This window comes from Elephas maximus, chromosome 3, assembly GCF_024166365.1.
Source record: "Elephas maximus indicus isolate mEleMax1 chromosome 3, mEleMax1 primary haplotype, whole genome shotgun sequence".
Taxonomy (NCBI): Eukaryota; Metazoa; Chordata; class Mammalia; order Proboscidea; family Elephantidae; genus Elephas; species Elephas maximus.
In genome coordinates, this window is record NC_064821.1 from 149,415,050 (window position 1) to 149,433,101 (window position 18,052).

General features: G+C 39.7%; 2 protein-coding genes and 2 non-coding genes across 5 annotated transcripts in view; 1 reads left to right on the forward strand and 3 right to left on the reverse strand.

Annotated features, from left to right (window-relative positions):
* Nucleotides 1-2,626, forward strand: part of DIPK1A (divergent protein kinase domain 1A) — a 147,788-nt gene extending 145,162 nt beyond the window's left edge. For both annotated transcript variants that reach the window (XM_049879776.1, XM_049879775.1), the window contains exon 5: nucleotides 573-2,626. In XM_049879776.1, coding sequence (XP_049735733.1) covers nucleotides 573-1,385 — 813 coding nt within the window. In that variant the 3' untranslated portion in view covers nucleotides 1,386-2,626. The remainder of the gene's footprint in view (nucleotides 1-572) is intronic.
* A 270-nt stretch (nucleotides 2,627-2,896) lies between these two features.
* Nucleotides 2,897-10,379, reverse strand: RPL5 (ribosomal protein L5). Its single transcript, XM_049879777.1, has 8 exons — nucleotides 10,281-10,379; nucleotides 8,941-9,010; nucleotides 8,737-8,852; nucleotides 7,425-7,559; nucleotides 5,850-6,052; nucleotides 4,777-4,954; nucleotides 3,586-3,674; nucleotides 2,897-3,059 (listed from the first exon to the last, which is right to left on the reverse strand). The coding sequence occupies exons 1-8, from the start codon at nucleotides 10,281-10,283 to the stop codon at nucleotides 2,960-2,962; spliced, it is 894 nt and encodes a 297-aa protein (XP_049735734.1). The 5' UTR covers nucleotides 10,284-10,379; the 3' UTR covers nucleotides 2,897-2,959.
* Nucleotides 3,354-3,485, reverse strand: LOC126074144 (small nucleolar RNA SNORA66). Its single transcript, XR_007516946.1, has one exon. It is a non-coding gene; the product is annotated as a small nucleolar RNA SNORA66 (small nucleolar RNA).
* On the reverse strand, nucleotides 5,043-5,139 carry LOC126074142 (small nucleolar RNA SNORD21). Its single transcript, XR_007516945.1, has one exon. It is a non-coding gene; the product is annotated as a small nucleolar RNA SNORD21 (small nucleolar RNA).
* Nucleotides 10,380-18,052: the final 7,673 nt, after the last annotated feature.

Genomic DNA, 18,052 nt, shown 5'->3' on the forward strand with positions numbered 1-18,052 from the left:
AAGATTAAGTAAAAATACACAAAAATGAAAATAGTTTGGGGAAGAGTTTTTTTCTCAGCTTTGATTGCTCTTATTTTCAGAGTCTTTCTTTTCTTTGGCCATTATACATTTTCAGAGTATTTTACCCCAGAAAAGCTTAACAGGGAAATGTGTTTTAATCTCCATTATTGGAACAATACAACTTGAACAAAATAATTGTTAATATAAACTACAATAGGAGAAAATAATTTTTCAGTTGGCCCTTGTTATTAATGACTTTGGATATGAGTACACTACACTGCAATTTTGCAAGTAAATGTATAAAATAGAACAAGGAATACTTACTGCCTTTGTTAACTAGTTTATCTAAAGGGTGTGTGAGAGATAGGGTAGTTGGGGTAGCCATTTCTTAATAAACATATTTAGCAAAGTGGACTTTACTGCAAGCATCATAAATATTTGAAGAGGTAACATACTAAGTTCCTTCGTGGGGAACTTACTAGCATGGTAATAATCCTCATAAAGGAATTTAGTGTTACATATAATTTGTCTTTTCATTTCTAACATACAGTCAAATTTTTATCTTCTATTAGGCTAAGTTGGGTGATCAAGGAAACCTCTCTGAACTGGTTAATCTCGTCTTGACAGTAGCTGATGGAGACAAGGATGGCCAGGTTTCCTTGGGAGAAGCAAAGTCAGCATGGGCACTTCTTCAATTAAATGAATTTCTTCTCATGGTAATACTTCAAGATAAAGAACATACCCCCAAATTAATGGGATTCTGTGGTGATCTCTATGTAATGGAAAGCGTTGAATATACCTCTCTTTATGGAATAAGCCTTCCATGGGTCATTGAACTTTTTATTCCATCTGGATTCAGAAGAAGCATGGATCAGTTGTTCACACCGTCATGGCCTAGAAAGGCTAAAATAGCCATAGGACTTCTAGAATTTGTGGAAGACGTTTTCCATGGCCCATATGGAAACTTCCTCATGTGTGACACTAGTGCCAAAAACTTAGGCTATAATGATAAGTATGATTTGAAAATGGTGGACATGAGAAAAATTGTGCCAGAGGCAAACCTGAAAGAACTTATTAAGGACCGTCACTGTGAGACTGATTTGGACTGTGTCTATGGCACGGATTGTAGAACTAGCTGCGATCAGAGTACCATGAAGTGTACTTCAGAAGTGATACAGCCAAACTTGGCAAAAGCCTGTCAGCTACTCAAAGACTACCTGCTGCGTGGTGCTCCAAGTGAAATTCGTGAAGAATTAGAAAAGCAGCTTTATTCTTGTATTGCTCTCAAAGTCACAGCAAATCAAATGGAAATGGAACATTCTTTGATACTAAATAACCTAAAAACATTACTGTGGAAGAAAATTTCCTACACAAATGACTCTTAGTTCATTTAGACATTGTTACCATTCTAAGACACTTCTAAAAAAGTTTTGAACATTTTAAAAAATGGCTTCTGATTGAGTTCCCTGCCAGTTACTTACATAGAACTCCTTTCCTCTGGGACTAGTGAAGCCATCATGTTAAAATAAATATGGTGATTACTAAATGGCAGGTGTAGGAGTAACAGGTCCAAAAGATTTCATTCCTGCCCCCCTTTTTTAGAAGCTGTTATATTTCTCAGTGCATCCACTGTGTAACTAAAAAAAAAAAAATGCTGTGAAAATCCTCATTTCATAAACATCAAGAGTATTTTGTAGACTTATAATTGTTAGTCAAAATACCATTGATGGAAACATTGTTTGCACTGAAGCTGCTGTTTAAAAGACAATTTATACATAAAATTTACTAATGTCTTAGCATGGTAAAGTTTGCACATTAACAGAAATTAAGACTGCAAAGCAGGTAAGTTACCCTTTTTTAAACAGGTAATAGCATGGTTTGTTGTATTATAGACTTATACATACATTTTTAACCTCATTTTACACATCAGTTGTTATCTATAGTTTCAGGATGTTCCCCTAAGTGGCTCTTTAAGAGGCTCTTGTAATCAAAAATCCTTTACAAAATATTCTACATGTCAACATATAAATGCCAATTTTTACAGCCAACACTGGGTAAGCTTTCATGTAATTCTCCTAAAGAAATTCAAAGGATCCATCTTAGTACAAGTACCAGTGGAACCCTTCAAAACCTAAGGCCATAGCCCCAATCCAGACCTACATATCCTAAATTTGAACTATGGGGGAAATCAGATTTCTATGAAATAACAATTTATTTAGTAAATATTTTCCATTTCCAAACAGTATTTCCTAATGGCCAAGAGGGCTATTTAAGAGGCATGTATATTTAATGAACATTTTTTCCATGTGAACTCAATATAAAAAGATTAATATGTGCTTCTCACTCATGTTATTTTTATTCGTATACTCAGATCTGGCATGCACCTTTCAACATCTCCACAAAAATCAAATACCTTTTGGAGAAAAGACCCAGCATTTTCTGTTCAAAGGTTTCACATGGTTAAAGTGAATGTGTTAAAGCTATGTGTCCTTCACTGGACATTGGACAGCTTTCTGTAAAGAAAAAGCCACGGATTAACATCAGTTGTTTAAGATTCTATACTTTGAAGGTACTTTTTCTTCCCGCTCATCATCTATCTGGTTACAATAAATGGATGGAAGAATTATTTCTTAGTGACGGTTGGTCTGTTACTTGCCAGATTTTTTTAGGGAAAACTGTACATCTTAACCCTGTATTTTGAAGGATGGTACCTCCTGCTGGAGAACAAGAGCCCAAGGTAATAGATGTGAACTTTGCTGGAGTCAGCATGCAGACGAACTTTTCCTAGAAAAGCTATATTCATGTCTTGGAGAAAATATATGCCAACTCCTCTGCTTTTATACTCCAGGATATTTCCTACAGTTTCATAAAAAAGTTAAGAGCTTAACACAGAGTAGTTGCTTGGTCAATAAGTTTATTACTTTATCTGAAAAATCTTCATAGAAAATTGTGGTTTGGTTTAGCTCTCAGCAGCCCGCTCCTGAGCTCTGAGGAAGCTTGCCTTCTTCTGAGCTACCCGATCTTTCTTCTGGGCAAGAGACATTTTGGGACGATTCCACCTGCAAAACAAAGTAAAACACAGGAATATATATTTTTAAATCATAGCCAAAGAGGATGGAGAATGTTTAATTGTAAATAAATGGAGATTTTTGTAATCAGATGGACGTGAATAATCAACACATGTATTTCTCAAACCCCAACTCCCTGGATATGCTACTATCGTGCAAAGCCAAGAAATCAAACAACGTAATGTTAGCGCAATGTTTAGATGCCCCATTGTTACTTTTGAAATACCAAACCATGAAAACCAACTCTTCTTTAGGTAGCCTCCCCAAAGCAGTAACTGGTACTTATACTGTATTATGATAGAAAGGGCCACCTCAGTAGCTCCTGAGGCTAATCATTTCTATCACCACAATTACTTTAGCAAACCTGGTTCCCCTCGCTTCCGCAACATCATGCAGAGCTAGTGATCGAGTTTGCAGATCTTCACCGGGAATCTGACCCACCAGATGAAAGGAGGCAGTATGGGAATCACTCCCAATCCCTTCTGTCTCGCAAAAATCGTAACAGTAAGACACATACCTCTTCTTTTTAACATCTTTCTTAGGCTTCTTCTCATAAACTGGATTCTCTCTTATAGCAGCATGTGCTTTCTTGTACATCTCCTCCATCTGAAACAAAGGAAATCAAACAGTACTTGGTTTCATTTCACGTGCCCTAAACGACGCTGTTGTTAGTTGCATCTATATTCTACCACTTGCTCAATTTTGCCCTTCTAAGGCAGATTCTCAAAAGGAACAAAACTAAGTCAAGTTTGGTACCTGCTTCAATTTCTAAACTTAACCCACCTATTCCTAATAGTCTCAATTTTTACCTTAGGTAATGGCTTTAATACATCAATTGACACTATTCGCAAAATTCAATTCAATCTTATTCAAGAAATATTTGCATGTATCTCTGAAGAATTCAGCCATACTTTAGAGCAAATTGATTTCTGCAGGAAAACACATTACATTCATTTTCAGTATTTCCTGACCATGGTATTTTCAAGTGAAAAACAAAGCATTAAGACCAAGAACATATGGGGCCAAGACAATCACAACACTGACATAACTTAGTAGTATTAGATGCTGACACTAGGTTTTCAACAAGCAATTGCTAAATTCTTTTCTGTCTTCGCTCAGTCTACAGATTCACACTTCATGGAAATTTCTACCTGATAGGTCTTTCAAAGCTATTTCTAGTCATACCCTCAAATTGGTGCAGTTTAGTAACTAGCACCTCCTATCAATAGAAGTGGTTTATAACTATGGCCAAAGGAATGTTAAAAAAAGGTCGGCAGTTTGATTCTACCAACCGCTCCCTGGAAACTCTCTGGGTCAGTCCTACTCTGTCCTGTAGGGTCACTATGAGTCAGAATCATTACCTATGATTAAATAACACCAAATGCACAAAAACACCAAAAGCTGTAGATGCCTCAAGCCTGCCATACTTCTAGAATCTGAAAGATTCCTAAAAGCATGTTGACAAGTCTAGTCTATTACTTACACTACCTTACCTGACTTGTTATTAACCTGTTCTGGTCCAACATCCTAATTGTGTATCAAGTTAAAAATAGCTTATCTGAGTCTATCTGTACTTACAAACATACCCATATTCAACTTCCAACTGTTAACCTGAAATAAGTCTGTATTTAAGAATGTACCCACCAAATATTAGTAAATTTGACTTTACAAATCAACCAATATAGGCATTTTTAGGTAAAATTTTTACCATGTCTGGAGTTACGTTGTTCTTTATGTATTGAGAGAATTGTTTCTTATAAGCATCTTCATCTTCTTCCATTAGGTAACGCATATAATCTGCAACGTTCTGACCCATGATGTGTTTCCGATGTACTTCTGCATTGAATTCCTTGCTTTCTGAATCGTAACCAGGGAATCGTTTGGTACTAAAACAAAGTTTTTCATATTTTAGTATACAGACAGAAATCGTTTCACTAGTAGGAATTAATTCCATTCACTGTATATGTAAAAGTAGCTGCCATCAGTCCCGTCTTGAAACAATTAATTGCATCATATGCAACCAAAGGACCAACTACTGGACTGCTCAGTTAGTGGGATATCATCATTTAGCAGCTAATCTCAAAATTCCAGAATAGAAGATCACTTCTACAAACACCTTTTAAAAACCATTCAGTAAACCAAGGCCTTCCCCCACAACAAGGTTTTAGTTATCCTGCATATTCACATAAGAAGGGATTTCAAAACTGCTCCACAAGATCCTAGAATTTCTCGGTGGTGCCTCAGGGTAACATGGGAATAAGATGACAGCCAATGAAATTATCAAGTGAGTGTGCTCCTGGTATACCTGCATCTAATTTTTCTTAAACAGTATGGAATTTACAAAGTACATTCATTAACTCAAGTACCAAAGGAACTACAAATTAAACAAGATTTTTAAGGTTTAGTCTTGTGATGAGCAACCTACTTGGCTTCCAAGAATGGTCAACAATCTTATTTCCAATCAAAACTTCAGAAATCTTTCGTAAGCCTTTTCTCAACTCTAACCAAAATTAAGTCAGATGCGAAATATAATGGTTTCAACTCCAGCTGTCTCACTTACTGGCTCCATGACCAGTTACCTCTGGAGCATCAGTTTCTGCACTTATAAAACAGGTTACAATTCTTTTCTACTCTGCCAGGCTCCTTTTGTGTACTGGCCAGCATACTGCAGGCATTCAATAGCTGTTACTTTAATTAATTCAGTAATCTCCCCACTAAAACCAAAGTTGAAAATAGGGAAGTGTGGGAGTCCAGGCACTAAGGCCTTGAATCCTATATTACCTGTGAGGGATGGACAAGCCTCCATCCACTGCTCCCTTCAGAGCCCCAAAAACTTTATTCCCAGTGGTAGTTCTGGCAAGACCTGCATCCAAATAGCACGTGAAGGCACCAGGTTGACCATCAATGCTTTCCACATTGTATTCATCTCCGGTTACCTCCACTTGGCCTTCATAGATCTTGTCCATCCCAAACCTATTGAGAAGCTATTAACAAAGAAGCCAGCCTGAATACCTGTCTGAATATATTCAAACAACTCTAAAATGAAAACATCTCAAGTCATAACTTATGACCTGTAACATCTGGGGAAAAAAACCCTTCTAATTCACCCATTCCTTTACCCCAATCCAGTTTTAAAGTTTATCAAATTTTAAATGTGACAAAAACAAACTTTAGACATTCAATTTCACCCTCTTTAACAACTTTGTCTTTTATATCCTCTGAATCTTTTTCATATGTCCATACCTGATTTATGAAGTAATCGAAATTTCAACATGCAATACTTAATTTGCTAAATTTACTTGAGGTAATTTCCCACATTTATAGTCATACTTGGCTACAGTAATTCAACAAATGTAGTTTATTTAATATGAAATAAAATCCTAGAAGTAGGATCCTGGGCCGAAGGGAACATCTTTCATGGCTCTACTCTGCAATCACATGTTAACACGGGCCACCCTCCTGCTAGAACACTGCCATCTAGCTATGGTTTCAAAAGTGATGCCTTTGCACCAAGTCGCTTTCACAGAGAATGACTATGTTCCCCGTTCAAACATGTTTATAATCAATGAAGGCGTGGGCCCCCAACACTGGTGCACAAGCTGGACAACTCCAACGCCAAATAAGGTCAGTAACTGACAAAACGAAAATGAGGCAAAATCCCATTTTCATTCCCCTTTCTGCAGAATACAGTACATACACGAGTGCTGCCACCCTGCGGTGAAGATGATTAAAACAACGAAGCCCTCACCAGTGCCTCACCTCACAGCTCAAGACACTACTTCTGAAATTTAATGTGCATGTCACCTGGACATCCTATTAAGATATTCTGAGGACCCGTAGTGGAGCCTCCACGATTCTGCCATTTCTAAAGTGTTCCCAGGTAATACTGGGTTAGAAGAGCTACATTTCTGAGTAGCAGGGATCTGTGCTGTATAAGGCAGCCACTAGTGACACATGGCTATTCAAATTAATCAAAAAATCAGTTCTTCAGTAGCACTAGTCGTATTTCGTGGGCTCAGCAGCCACACATGGCCAGTGGCTACCCTACTGGATAGAACAGATTACACATTTCCAACATCACAGAAAATTCTATTGAACAGCACTAGTCTAGATTTATCTACAAACAGAAAAGACAGGCAGACAACCACTTCTCCAGGTTAAGAAATGCACTGCCATCGATTCAAACCCTGTAAAGTCATCATCACTTCCGGTGCTTTGTAAGCCACAGGAAAGAGTAAGCACTCTCTCTTGAAGCCACAGTGGAGGGTGTCTTATTCACATATAGACACCTTGCAGACAATTCCAAGCAATGAGCCAACTCCAAAATATATCAATTACAGTGATTTTTGTACATACCCTGCGAGCCAGCAGCAGGCCAGTACAATATGCAGCAGCATAATTTGTCAGGCCAACTTTTACACCGTACTTTGGGAGTTCGTGAGCATAAGCTGCGCAGACTATCATGTCCCCTTCTATACGGGCATAAGCAATCTACAGTAAGAAAAAAACCAGGTTAGTGATCTGTGCTTTCACTGTTCCAGTACTTGTCCTAAATGTCTTCTTTTTTAAAAGGACTTATAAAAAGAAAAAAGATGGACACAGATCTGTACCAGTTCATGTTTCTTCTGTTATCTCCAGTTACCTCCAAAAATTTATGGCTTGGTCAACTGTAACAGGCAGGTAAATGAGTTTGCCAAATGTCACAGTATGTAAGACTAAAATTACCAGACATTGAATATTAAAACCTATTTGGGATTCTACTATAGTTCCTTACTTTCAAATATTGAAAAGACTATTATCTGGTTATATGATAAGTTAAAGATGCACTTTTAAAAAGTCAAAAAAGAATTCCCGATTAACTAAGTCCAACAAACTTTCAGTTTCATTAAGGAGCCCTGGCGGCACAATGGTTAAGTGCTCGGCTGCTAATCAAAAGGTCGTTGGTATGAACTCACAAGCTGCTCTGCAGAAAAAAGATGTGGCAGTGACACTCTGTCCTATAGGGTCACTAGGAGTTGAAATCAACTCAACAGCAACAGGTTTTTAGGTTTTAATGTTTAGTTATCTGACTTGGTGTGAAGACATTGCCGTATGCAAATCATATATCCAGAAAACAGGTGTGCCTGCACCTACGAAGGCTCAGCAAAGCAACTATCAAAATGTTCCCCAGTTGTAAAAGCCCAAAAAACCAGCTTCCAGGAGCAAACTGGCACTTTTGTACATACGAATTTATTAAAGCTGTTATTTCAAATAAGCAGGGATAAGAACCTCAGTCTCATTTAACCCTCACAACTACCTACTTTTTTTCACAAGCACAAAGCAAGAGTCAGACCCTGTCCATGTACTCTACTGGAAACAGAATGGGCAAGAACCTTCCACCTGTCCTGTCCCCCTCCTCCCCTGTACACACAAAACAGTACAATACCCGGAGTTTCTCTAAGTCTCTTTCCCCCTAATTAGAAAACAAATGCGTTCTAATTCTAAACCTCTTAAAGGGGATGAACTATTCACTCAACAAATGTTCTGAGTGCCAGGCACTAGACTAGATCACCCTTCTAACCCATACATCACGTGCTTGGTTTCCCCCAAGTACAACTTCTCCAACACAGTAAATGCCCAGGTTGGAGTGTGTTAACCACCCATTGCTTGTGTCCAGAATACAACTTACCTGGCAAATGATATCTCTGTTGGTTACACGAACTATCATCCTGTATTTGGGTGTGTTGTATTTATTTTTATCCTGAATTACCAAGCGTTTCCGAGCATAGTAATCAGTTTTACCCTCTGAAAGAAAATAATTATGTTAAAAAAGGTTGCTCGACTATAAAGGAGATGCTTAGATATTGAAAACATTATGAAAAACTGAGGATACCTCGTCTTCTTCTAAATTTCACTTGGTATCTCTTGAAGTAGGCCTTGTTCTTCACAACTTTAACAAACCCCTTTAAGAAAAACAGAATGTTATTAAAACCTTGATAAATGTTTTAGCTTATACTTTTGATATCTTAGTTAACCATGTAACAAAGTAAGTTAATCATCCAGACAACTGTCACTTTGTAGGGTCCAGTGTTTCTTGAATCATCTGAGGGTAAAGAACCACTTTTCTTCTACTTTCAATCTCTCGAAGACTGGTAAATTTTATAAAACAGAATAAAAACCACTGGGGAAGTGGAATAACAAAAAACAAAAGCATACAAAATACAGCCCCCAACTCTTTACGAGATTCAACAGATAAAAACATTATTGTTACATTGCTTTAAAGAGTTTTTAAAAACTTACTTGTGCTTGTTCAGTTGAGGAACAGCACCAATCCTTGTGCCTAACTTTTGCTAAACAACTGCTCTAGACAGCAGTCAATCCTGCCAAATGTCAGTTTATTCTGAACACTGTAGGAAGTCCCATTTCGAGAATCTAACCTTAGAGAAGCACACCCTTCCCTCACTTTCCACGTACATTTAGAAAAAAATAGGTTTAACTACTTGTCACAATACTCATTCAGTAAATACTTCCGATCAAGACAGCACTGACTCTCACCAACATCGCCTTACCCTACCCCACCTTTGCGGCCCCACCCCAACAATCACGAAAGTGGAGCCAGCGATGGACTTGAGAAGAGGAGGCAGGAGATGCACTCCAAACTAAATGAGCTTCCTTTCGGGGCCCACAGATGCCAAGGCCTCCTAGTTTCACCGACGGTTCTGGCTTGAAAACTAGTTCCTTGACCCACCGACACAGGCTCCCTGAACGAAGATCCGCCAGCCACGACGCTCTCCCCTCTCCCGGGAGACCCACGGGGCAGTCAGCGGCCGAGCCGGGTCCCAGGAGTGGCAGCCCGCCTCCGCTCCGGCACCCCCCAGCCTTCTGCTGGTCCGAGGCCGGGCTGACCGGCCACCAGGTGCCCCTGCCCAGTCACCCGCCGATGCCCCCTTCTGACGAGCCGACACCACCCTCCCAGCTTGTCTACCGAACTCAACCCCCTGCCCAACCCACCGCCTCAGTTTTCGCTCCCCTTCTTCATCAACCCCTCCCCCAAGGTGGCGGGCAGGCGGCAGCCATTAGGCCACGCTGGGAGCCGCGGCCCGACCATGGCAGAGGCAGCAATCTCGTGCCATCCGGCCCCTGCGCCGCGCGAGACGGGCTTCAGGCTGGCGTTCCGGCAAGGAGAGGAGACACCCGTGCTTCCGAAGTCCCAAGACCGAAGAGCCCACTCACCATCCTGCCGAACAGGGACCGCCGTCCGCGGATTGCCACAGACCTGCAGGCCCAGCAGCTCTACGGGGGGGAAAAGGCCGAGGCCCTTGCGCAGGCGCAGTTTGTAGCACCGACGATCACGCAAGCGACGTGTGGAAGAGAGAAAGCTCCAGCCGGAAAGCCTGCGACGTGCTGTTCCCTGCTGGCGGGAGGGCGAAGTACAGAACTTCCCATCGCGGCCAACTCGCAGCCTGGCGACGCTCTTGAGCCCGGCACCTTGCTGAGGCTCCGACAAAAATGGGAGAGGGGGCGCGGTGAGCAGGAGCAGGGCAATGACAACAGATTTCGCTTTCAGTGCTAGGGAGTTTTTTCATAACAAGCATGTATTATTTTGTATACAGAGAAAAAAGTTCAAAAGTTAAGTAGAATGAATTGGCTCTGGAGCCCTTTTGCCCCCTCCGGGAGTGCACCTCCAAGACTGCTTATCCTGGTTCGGAGCACACAGGGTCAGTAACCCCAGGAAGCCTCGCGTGGGAACCCCAAGCCTGGGTTAGAGGCCCCTCCTCTGCCCTCCCACAGCACCTGGTTACCTGCTTCAGTCCACAAGGCTGCAGACTCCTTGAGGGCAGGCCTTGATGTCAGGGTCACCTTTGAACCCCAGGACTAAGAGCAATGCTGACATTTAGTCCTAAGAGCTGGGTTTGAGAGTAGCTAGCGGCGCAGCGGTTAAGAGCTTGGCTGTTTACTGAAACAGCAGCGGTTCAAATCCTTCAGCCGCTCCGCGGAAGAAAGATGTAAAGATTTACAGCCTTGAAAACTATATGGGGCAGTCCTACTCTGTCCTGTAGGGTCGCTATGAGTTGGAATCGACGGCAACGGGTTTGGTTGGGTTTCTGGGTATTTGTTAAGTGGTTTAAAAAAAAAAAAAAAAAAAAAAACTCCTGCTTTGTCTTCTCTGGTTCTTTTTACTTCCATCCTCTTCCCTGATCCCTGTCTTCAAATTCCTTTTTCCTCCCTCCATCACTCTGAGTGGGCTTAACTTTCCTTCCTTAAGTCTTTCTTTTTTCTGAAGCTAATTGTAACTGAGAGAATGAGTCTTCCTCTTTCCCATTCTCCACATGCATCCTGAGGAGAACCAACCAGCCAACCAACCAACCAAAAAAAGCACCGCAAGAGAAAGTATTCCCTCACCCATAGGTGGCCTTTGAGCTTCTTGAATGGGAATCATTTGGGTACTAGTTAAAATACAAATATCACCCACCTCTGCTGAATCAGACATTCCTTGCTGAGGACTGGGAATCTACACTTTAAATTTGGCCTCAAGTTTAATCAAGTTGAGAAATCTCAGGAAAGTGAAAAACAAATCCTACTTTGCCCAATAATGATGTGTATGGACTCCAAGAGGAAAAGAGGAAACCTTACTCATGGTAAAACCATTTAAAATATTCTCACCCTCAGTATGGAGTTTGACCCTTACCTCCATTCTCCAGTGATCAACGGCTGCCCTTGGGAGATGGGTGTATATAATCATAGTGTCACCTGCTCACTGGCAGAGCTGGGAGAAGGGACTGTCAACCACGGTGACAAGGTTAAGGGGCTCTAAAAAGCTATCACTGGAGTGCATCAGAATTATGATGCAAAAAAAAAAAAAAGAATTATGATACTGGTTAGCTCTGGCTTCAACTTATAATTCCTTATTTAAAAAGTGGCTGTTAAGTTGATTCTGACTTACGGCTGCCCTGTGTGCATCAAAGTAGAAATGTGCTCCATAGTGTTTTCAGTGGCTGATTTTTTGAAGCCAATCACCAGGCCTTTGTTCTAAGGCAACTGTGGGTTGATTCAAATCACCAGCTTTTTGGTTTTGGTTGACAGCCAAGTGCTTAACCTTTGCACCACACAGGGACTCCCGTAAGTCCTTGAATAAGGAAAATGTATTGAATCCACTTCGGTCAATTTGACAGACCGTTAGATGAGAAATGTTAAAACACTTCCCGCAGGCAAAGGTGGCTCAGTCTTTGTTGGGAAGCTTTTGAAAGTGTAAAGAAAGAGGCGTACAATTTGCATTTATAGAAAATACTTAAAGATCTTCATTTTGACAGTTCAAGTTATTAGCCAGGGCCTCCTTTCATTGAGGGTAGAAACATCACAAAGGAAAGTCTACCTGCAAACAGGGCCATCCCTAACTTTTACATGTTTTAGAGCAAGAGTGCATATATGAAGACCCACATACCATTCATCTAAATATTTAAAAGTTATGAAGCAAGCTAAAAAGTTGTTGATTTTTTTTCACTTATGCATAATTCTTTATAAATACATACTGAAGACCTATTAGTTTCAGGTACTCTCCTGGGTAGAAGGGGTCCCTGGGTGGCACAAAAGAGAGGAAGGAGTGGAATGTGATTGTTCCCTGGCTTATAAGGTAATTACTCTTCTCCCTACTTTTCTTCACTAAATAAGTCAAGCCAGTACTAACATGGGAGGGTGGGGAGTAAGAGTAGAGGGAGGAATGTGCCCTGGCATCTGTTTCTACTTTCTGAGAGTCAGGAACGCAAGTAAATTGTTGAATGTTTTATCCTCCTTCCTACCTTATAAATCTTTATAACAACAAAATTTAAAAATATGTATAACCATTCCCCTGGGTCACTATTAGGGGTTTGGGGCTTGGCCAGCCCAGTTTGTGACACCAGGGGCCAGGGTGATCTCATCTATCACCCTTGGTTGATACCTTATTCAAGTGTAGGAATTAAAAATCAGCAGTAATCAGACAAATCAACATTTTGTGTCTCCCCATATGATGGGCTGAGAAGAACATAACATCACTTGTGCACATTTACATAACCTAAAACCAGTCCTAATGAAACAACAAACAAACCCAAATTGAGGGATATTCTACAAAGTAACCGGTCTATTAAAAAAAAAAAAATCTGTTGCTGTCGAGTCGATTCCGACTCATAGCGACCCTATAGGACAGAATAGAACTGCCCCATAGAGTTTCCAAGGAGCGCCTGGTGGATTTGGACTGCTGACCTTTTGGTTAGCAGACGTAGCTCTTAATCACTACATCACCAGGGTTTCTAGCTGGTCTGTATTCTTCAAAAATGACAAGGTCATGAAAGATAAGGAAAGACTTAAGAACTGTCCCAGATTGAAAGAGATCAAAATGACAGGACAACTGAATGCAATGTACAATCTTGCTTGAATTGCATCCTGGATAAGAAAATAAAAAGGGGAAAAGGGAGGCTTTTTTTTTTTTAGGAACTAAGGACGTTGTTGGGACAATCAGCATTTAAATGGAATCTGTAGATGAGGTGGTAATAATGTGTCAGCCTTAATTTCGTCCTTTTGATAGGTTCACTATGGTTATGTATGAAAGGGTTCTTGCTTTTTAGGAAATAGGCACTAAACTATTTTGGGGTAAAACTAGGGCATTATTTCTATAACTTACCCGCAAATGGTTCAGGAAAAATATATATATATATGAATAACCATACATTAATTACATGTATGTATGTGATTGATATATATATGCATACATATGCATGTACAGAGAGAAAGCAAATATGTTAAAATGTCAACAATGGGGGAATCTGGGAGAAGGGGATATGGAAGTTCTTTGTACTGTTCTTCCAACACATCTGTGATTTTGAAATTATTTCAAAATAAAACATTCCCTGCTGGAATGGATAATATTGCTTCTATTCGAAACAAAAGTGAACTCAGTTTTATCAAACATGCCAGACATACACTACAAATAGAAAATAAATAAGCAATGATCAGTTCTGGAAGTAATGACTTAATGCCAATATATGAAAATATCTCTGGGATGTCATCCATATATTATCACTTTGAGGTACTTAATACCCAAATCAGCTGATTCTATATTAAAACTGCCAACCCTCATAATTAGGATAAAAAAATATGTTATTTCAAAATGTTTTTTCTTGTAATTGGTTTTTACTTTTTATGAGTTTATGGTTATACACTGAAGGGTATTTATCAAGTAGGGTGAACTATTTTTTGCTTGGACCCTCTTTATAGATGTTGATCCACTGGAAAAATTTTAAACACTTTTAATCTGTACTTTTATCTGGGGGAAAATACCTCTGAATGAAAGGATAAACTTTGTTTCTTAAAAAATAATGTGTAAGCGTTCATTGGCGGTTACCAGGGGTGGGAGGAGGGAGGAATCACTCCCTAGATAGCAGACGCCTGTTATTTTTTGGTGATAGGGAAGGTAGTACCGAACGTGAGTGAAGGGTGCACAGCTTGCTCAAAGTAAATGATGCCACTAATAAATACACAAGAGTAAAGGACATTTTTCGTAAAGGATAAGACATACAGAATTTTGCAACAACAACCCCCCCAAAAAATCATGTGGCTACATATGTATGTATATACGCATATATGTATATGGGTATATATGTGTGTACATATGTATACACATATAGATGTGTCTTCATGTATTAATAAACCACTTAGGGGGCACAGTTACAGATACAGTTACAGATACTTCTTAGACATAACCAAATACCTCACGAGTTTACTTTTCTGGCTTTAAAGGCTTATGACCATAGTCTCATGGAACAACTCTGTCAACTGGCATAATATAGCTCATAAAGTTTATGTTCTGCATCCTAATTTGGTGAGTTGTGTTTGGGGTCTTAAAAACTTACTAGTGACCATCTAAGATATAACTATCGGTTTCTACTCATCTAGAGCAAAACAGACAGAAGGAAACCAAAGGCTCAGAGAAGAAACTAGACTACAGGACTAATAGTCTTCATGAACCACAGCCTCATCTATCTTGAGACCAGAAGAACTGGTTGGTCCAGGCTACCACTACCAACCATTCTGAATAGGGCCACAATAGATGAATCCTTATGGAGTGAGAGAAAAGCATGGAAAAGAACTCAAATTCTTAAAAAGTTCAGACTTACTGAACTGGTTGAGACTGAAGAAGTCCTACAGACTATGGCCCTGAGATACTTTTTAAACCTTAAACTGAAACTAGCCTCTGAGGTTACCTTTTAGCTAAATAACAGAAAAACAGAGTGGCCCATAAAATAAAGAATATAACTCATGAGTACTGAGCTCCTTTAAAAAATCATCTGTATGAGACCCAGGGCTGGATTAAGGCTTGTGAGGGCCCTAAACACTGATAATCTGTCATGTCCCCTCCTCTGTTTACTCACAGATTGAAACAGTACATATATATATATGTATAAATACGTATATATAGGCGTATATATATATGTACACACACACACACACACACACACACACACACACATATATATATATATATGGAAACCCTTGTGGCATAATGGTTAAGTGCTATGGCTGTTAACCAAGAGGTCGGCAGTTTGAATCCGCCAGGCGCTCCTTGGACATTCTATGGTGCAGTTCTACTCTGTCCTATACGGTCGTTATGAGTTGGAATTGACAGCAGTGGGTTTGGTTGGTTTGGTATATATGTATACTTACACACACTCACACATACATACATACATTGCTGGCCCTCCTGTGTTTTATTACCGGTGTAATATATTGAGCATGCAAAGGCATTCGACAGTGTGGATCATAACGAATTATGAGTAACATTGTGAAGAATGGGAATTCTAGAACATTTATTTGTGCTCATGCAGAACGTGTACATAGACCAAAAGGAATTGTTCAAAGAGGACAAGGGAATACTGAGTGGTTTAAAATCAGAAAAGGTTTGCATCAGGGTTGTATCCTTTCACCATACTTATTCGATCTGTATACTTAGCAAATAATCCTACAAGTTGTACTATATGAAGAACACGGCATCAGGAATGGTGAAAGACTCATTAACAACCTACAATATGCAGATGATACAACCTTATTTGCTGAAAGCAAAGAGGACTTGAAACACTTACTGATGAAGATCAAAGACTACAGCCCTCAGTATGGGTTATACTCCAACATAAAGAAAACAAAAATTCTTACAAGTGGATCATTAAGCAACATCATGATAAACTGAGAAAATATTGACATTGTCAAGGATTTCATTTTACTTGGATCCACAATCAACGCCCATGGAAGCAGCGGTCAAGGAGTCAAGCAATGTGTTGCATTGGGCAAATCTGCTGCAAAGGACATCTTTAAAGTGTTAAAAAGCCAAGATGTTACTTTAGGACAAAGATGCACTTAACCCAAGCCGCGGCGTTTTCAATCACCTCATATGCATGCAAAAGCTGGACAATGAATAAAGAAGATTGAAGAATTAGTGCCTTTCAATTATGGTGTTGGTGAAAATATACCACGGACTGCCAGAAGAACAAACAGATCTGTCTTTGAAGAAGTACAGCCAGAATGGTCCTTAGAAACAAGGATGGTGAGACTTGGCCTCACGTACTTGGGACATGTTTTTAGGAGGGACCAGTCCCTGGAGAAGGACATCATGTTTGGTAAAGTAGAGGATCAGCAAAAAAGGGGAAAACTCTCAAATATATGGATTCACACAGTGGTTACAACAGTAGGCTCAAACATAGCAATGATTGTAAGGATGGTGCAGAACCGAGCAATGTTTTGTTCTGTTATACATAAGGTCATTGTGAGTTGGAACTGACTCAATGGCACCTAACAACAACAACAACCTGGCTGGAGTTGCTGGATCAGCAGACGTCAATGTATAAGACAGTTCTCTCAAAATGGATCAGGTAACTTTTATCTATTAATATCATTCTTCCTTGCCCAGTAACCACTCATGCTGGATCCAGTTGCATATTGGGTTAATGTAGCAAGAGTTAGACTAGGCAGCCCACTCCAACCTCTTGTTTATTAGAAGGAAATAGTATACTCCAAAGAGAGCCGCTGAGATGAGTTTCAATTACTTGGGAGGGGACCGTGGGAGACAGAAGTCAATGAAGATTTTGAAGTGGTAGGGGCCTCATAGCTTAAACAACCTTGCATGTGGGAGCTTTCATGACCCTGGGTAAATTTTATTTCTGGCTGGCACCATCTTATACACTGGAGCTGGTATCAGTTTCATTTAGTGCCCTGCCATTTCCCTTCCACTGTGGCTCTTGCTTTTCCTTCTGTTGTCTGCTTAGCATCTATGGGTCTTTGCTTTGGACGACTGGTACCCCTGTTTTGTTGATGCCCTAAGGACATGCTTACCTTGCTTATTGGGTATTCCATCCCTGATGAGGCTGAATGGTCAACAGTGACCCTAAAGCAAAGACAAGACTGTAAAGGGTCAGGGAAAACAGATTACTGGAAACAGAATAACCAGGGCAGAATTAATTAGAATGTTGACACATCGTGAAAAATGTAACCAATGTCACTAGATAATTTGTACAGAAATTGTTAAATGGGAACTCAATCTGCTGTGTAAACTCTCACTTGAAACACTATACAATATTATTTAATAAGAAAAACTATGATTTTTACAGGATTGAAAGTCAGCAAAATATCAAAGGCAATCAAATGTAATTATGATTGAGCATGTCTGGGTTTCTGTTGATAGGCTAGTGATATCTGGATGACTAATAAGATGAGGACACACATAATTCATAAATTATCATATATTTGCTTCATAGAAGTTCCTTTTCTTATGAGGGTGAGAATGGTTGTACAACCTGAAGAATGTAATCAACGTCAGTGAATTGTACGTGTAGAAACTGTTGAATTGGTACATATTCTCAACAACAACAAAAAATAAATAAAAATGGCTCCTTTTCTTGTCTTCATTTCAGAAAAATGTTTTCTCTAAAATTTTAATCCTTTAAAATTTAGATCTGTTTGGATTTTTGAACACTTATACTAAC

Excerpts from the sequence above, each read along its gene's own strand:
- RPL5 (XM_049879777.1), bottom strand. Across the intron at positions 4,955-5,849 it reads GGCTTGTCCATCCCTCACAG|TACCAAACGATTCCCTGGTT; the intron begins GTAATATAGGAT and ends ACTTTGTTTTAG. Across the intron at positions 3,675-4,776 it reads ACAACGTAACTCCAGACATG|ATGGAGGAGATGTACAAGAA; the intron begins GTAAAAATTTTA and ends CCTTTGTTTCAG.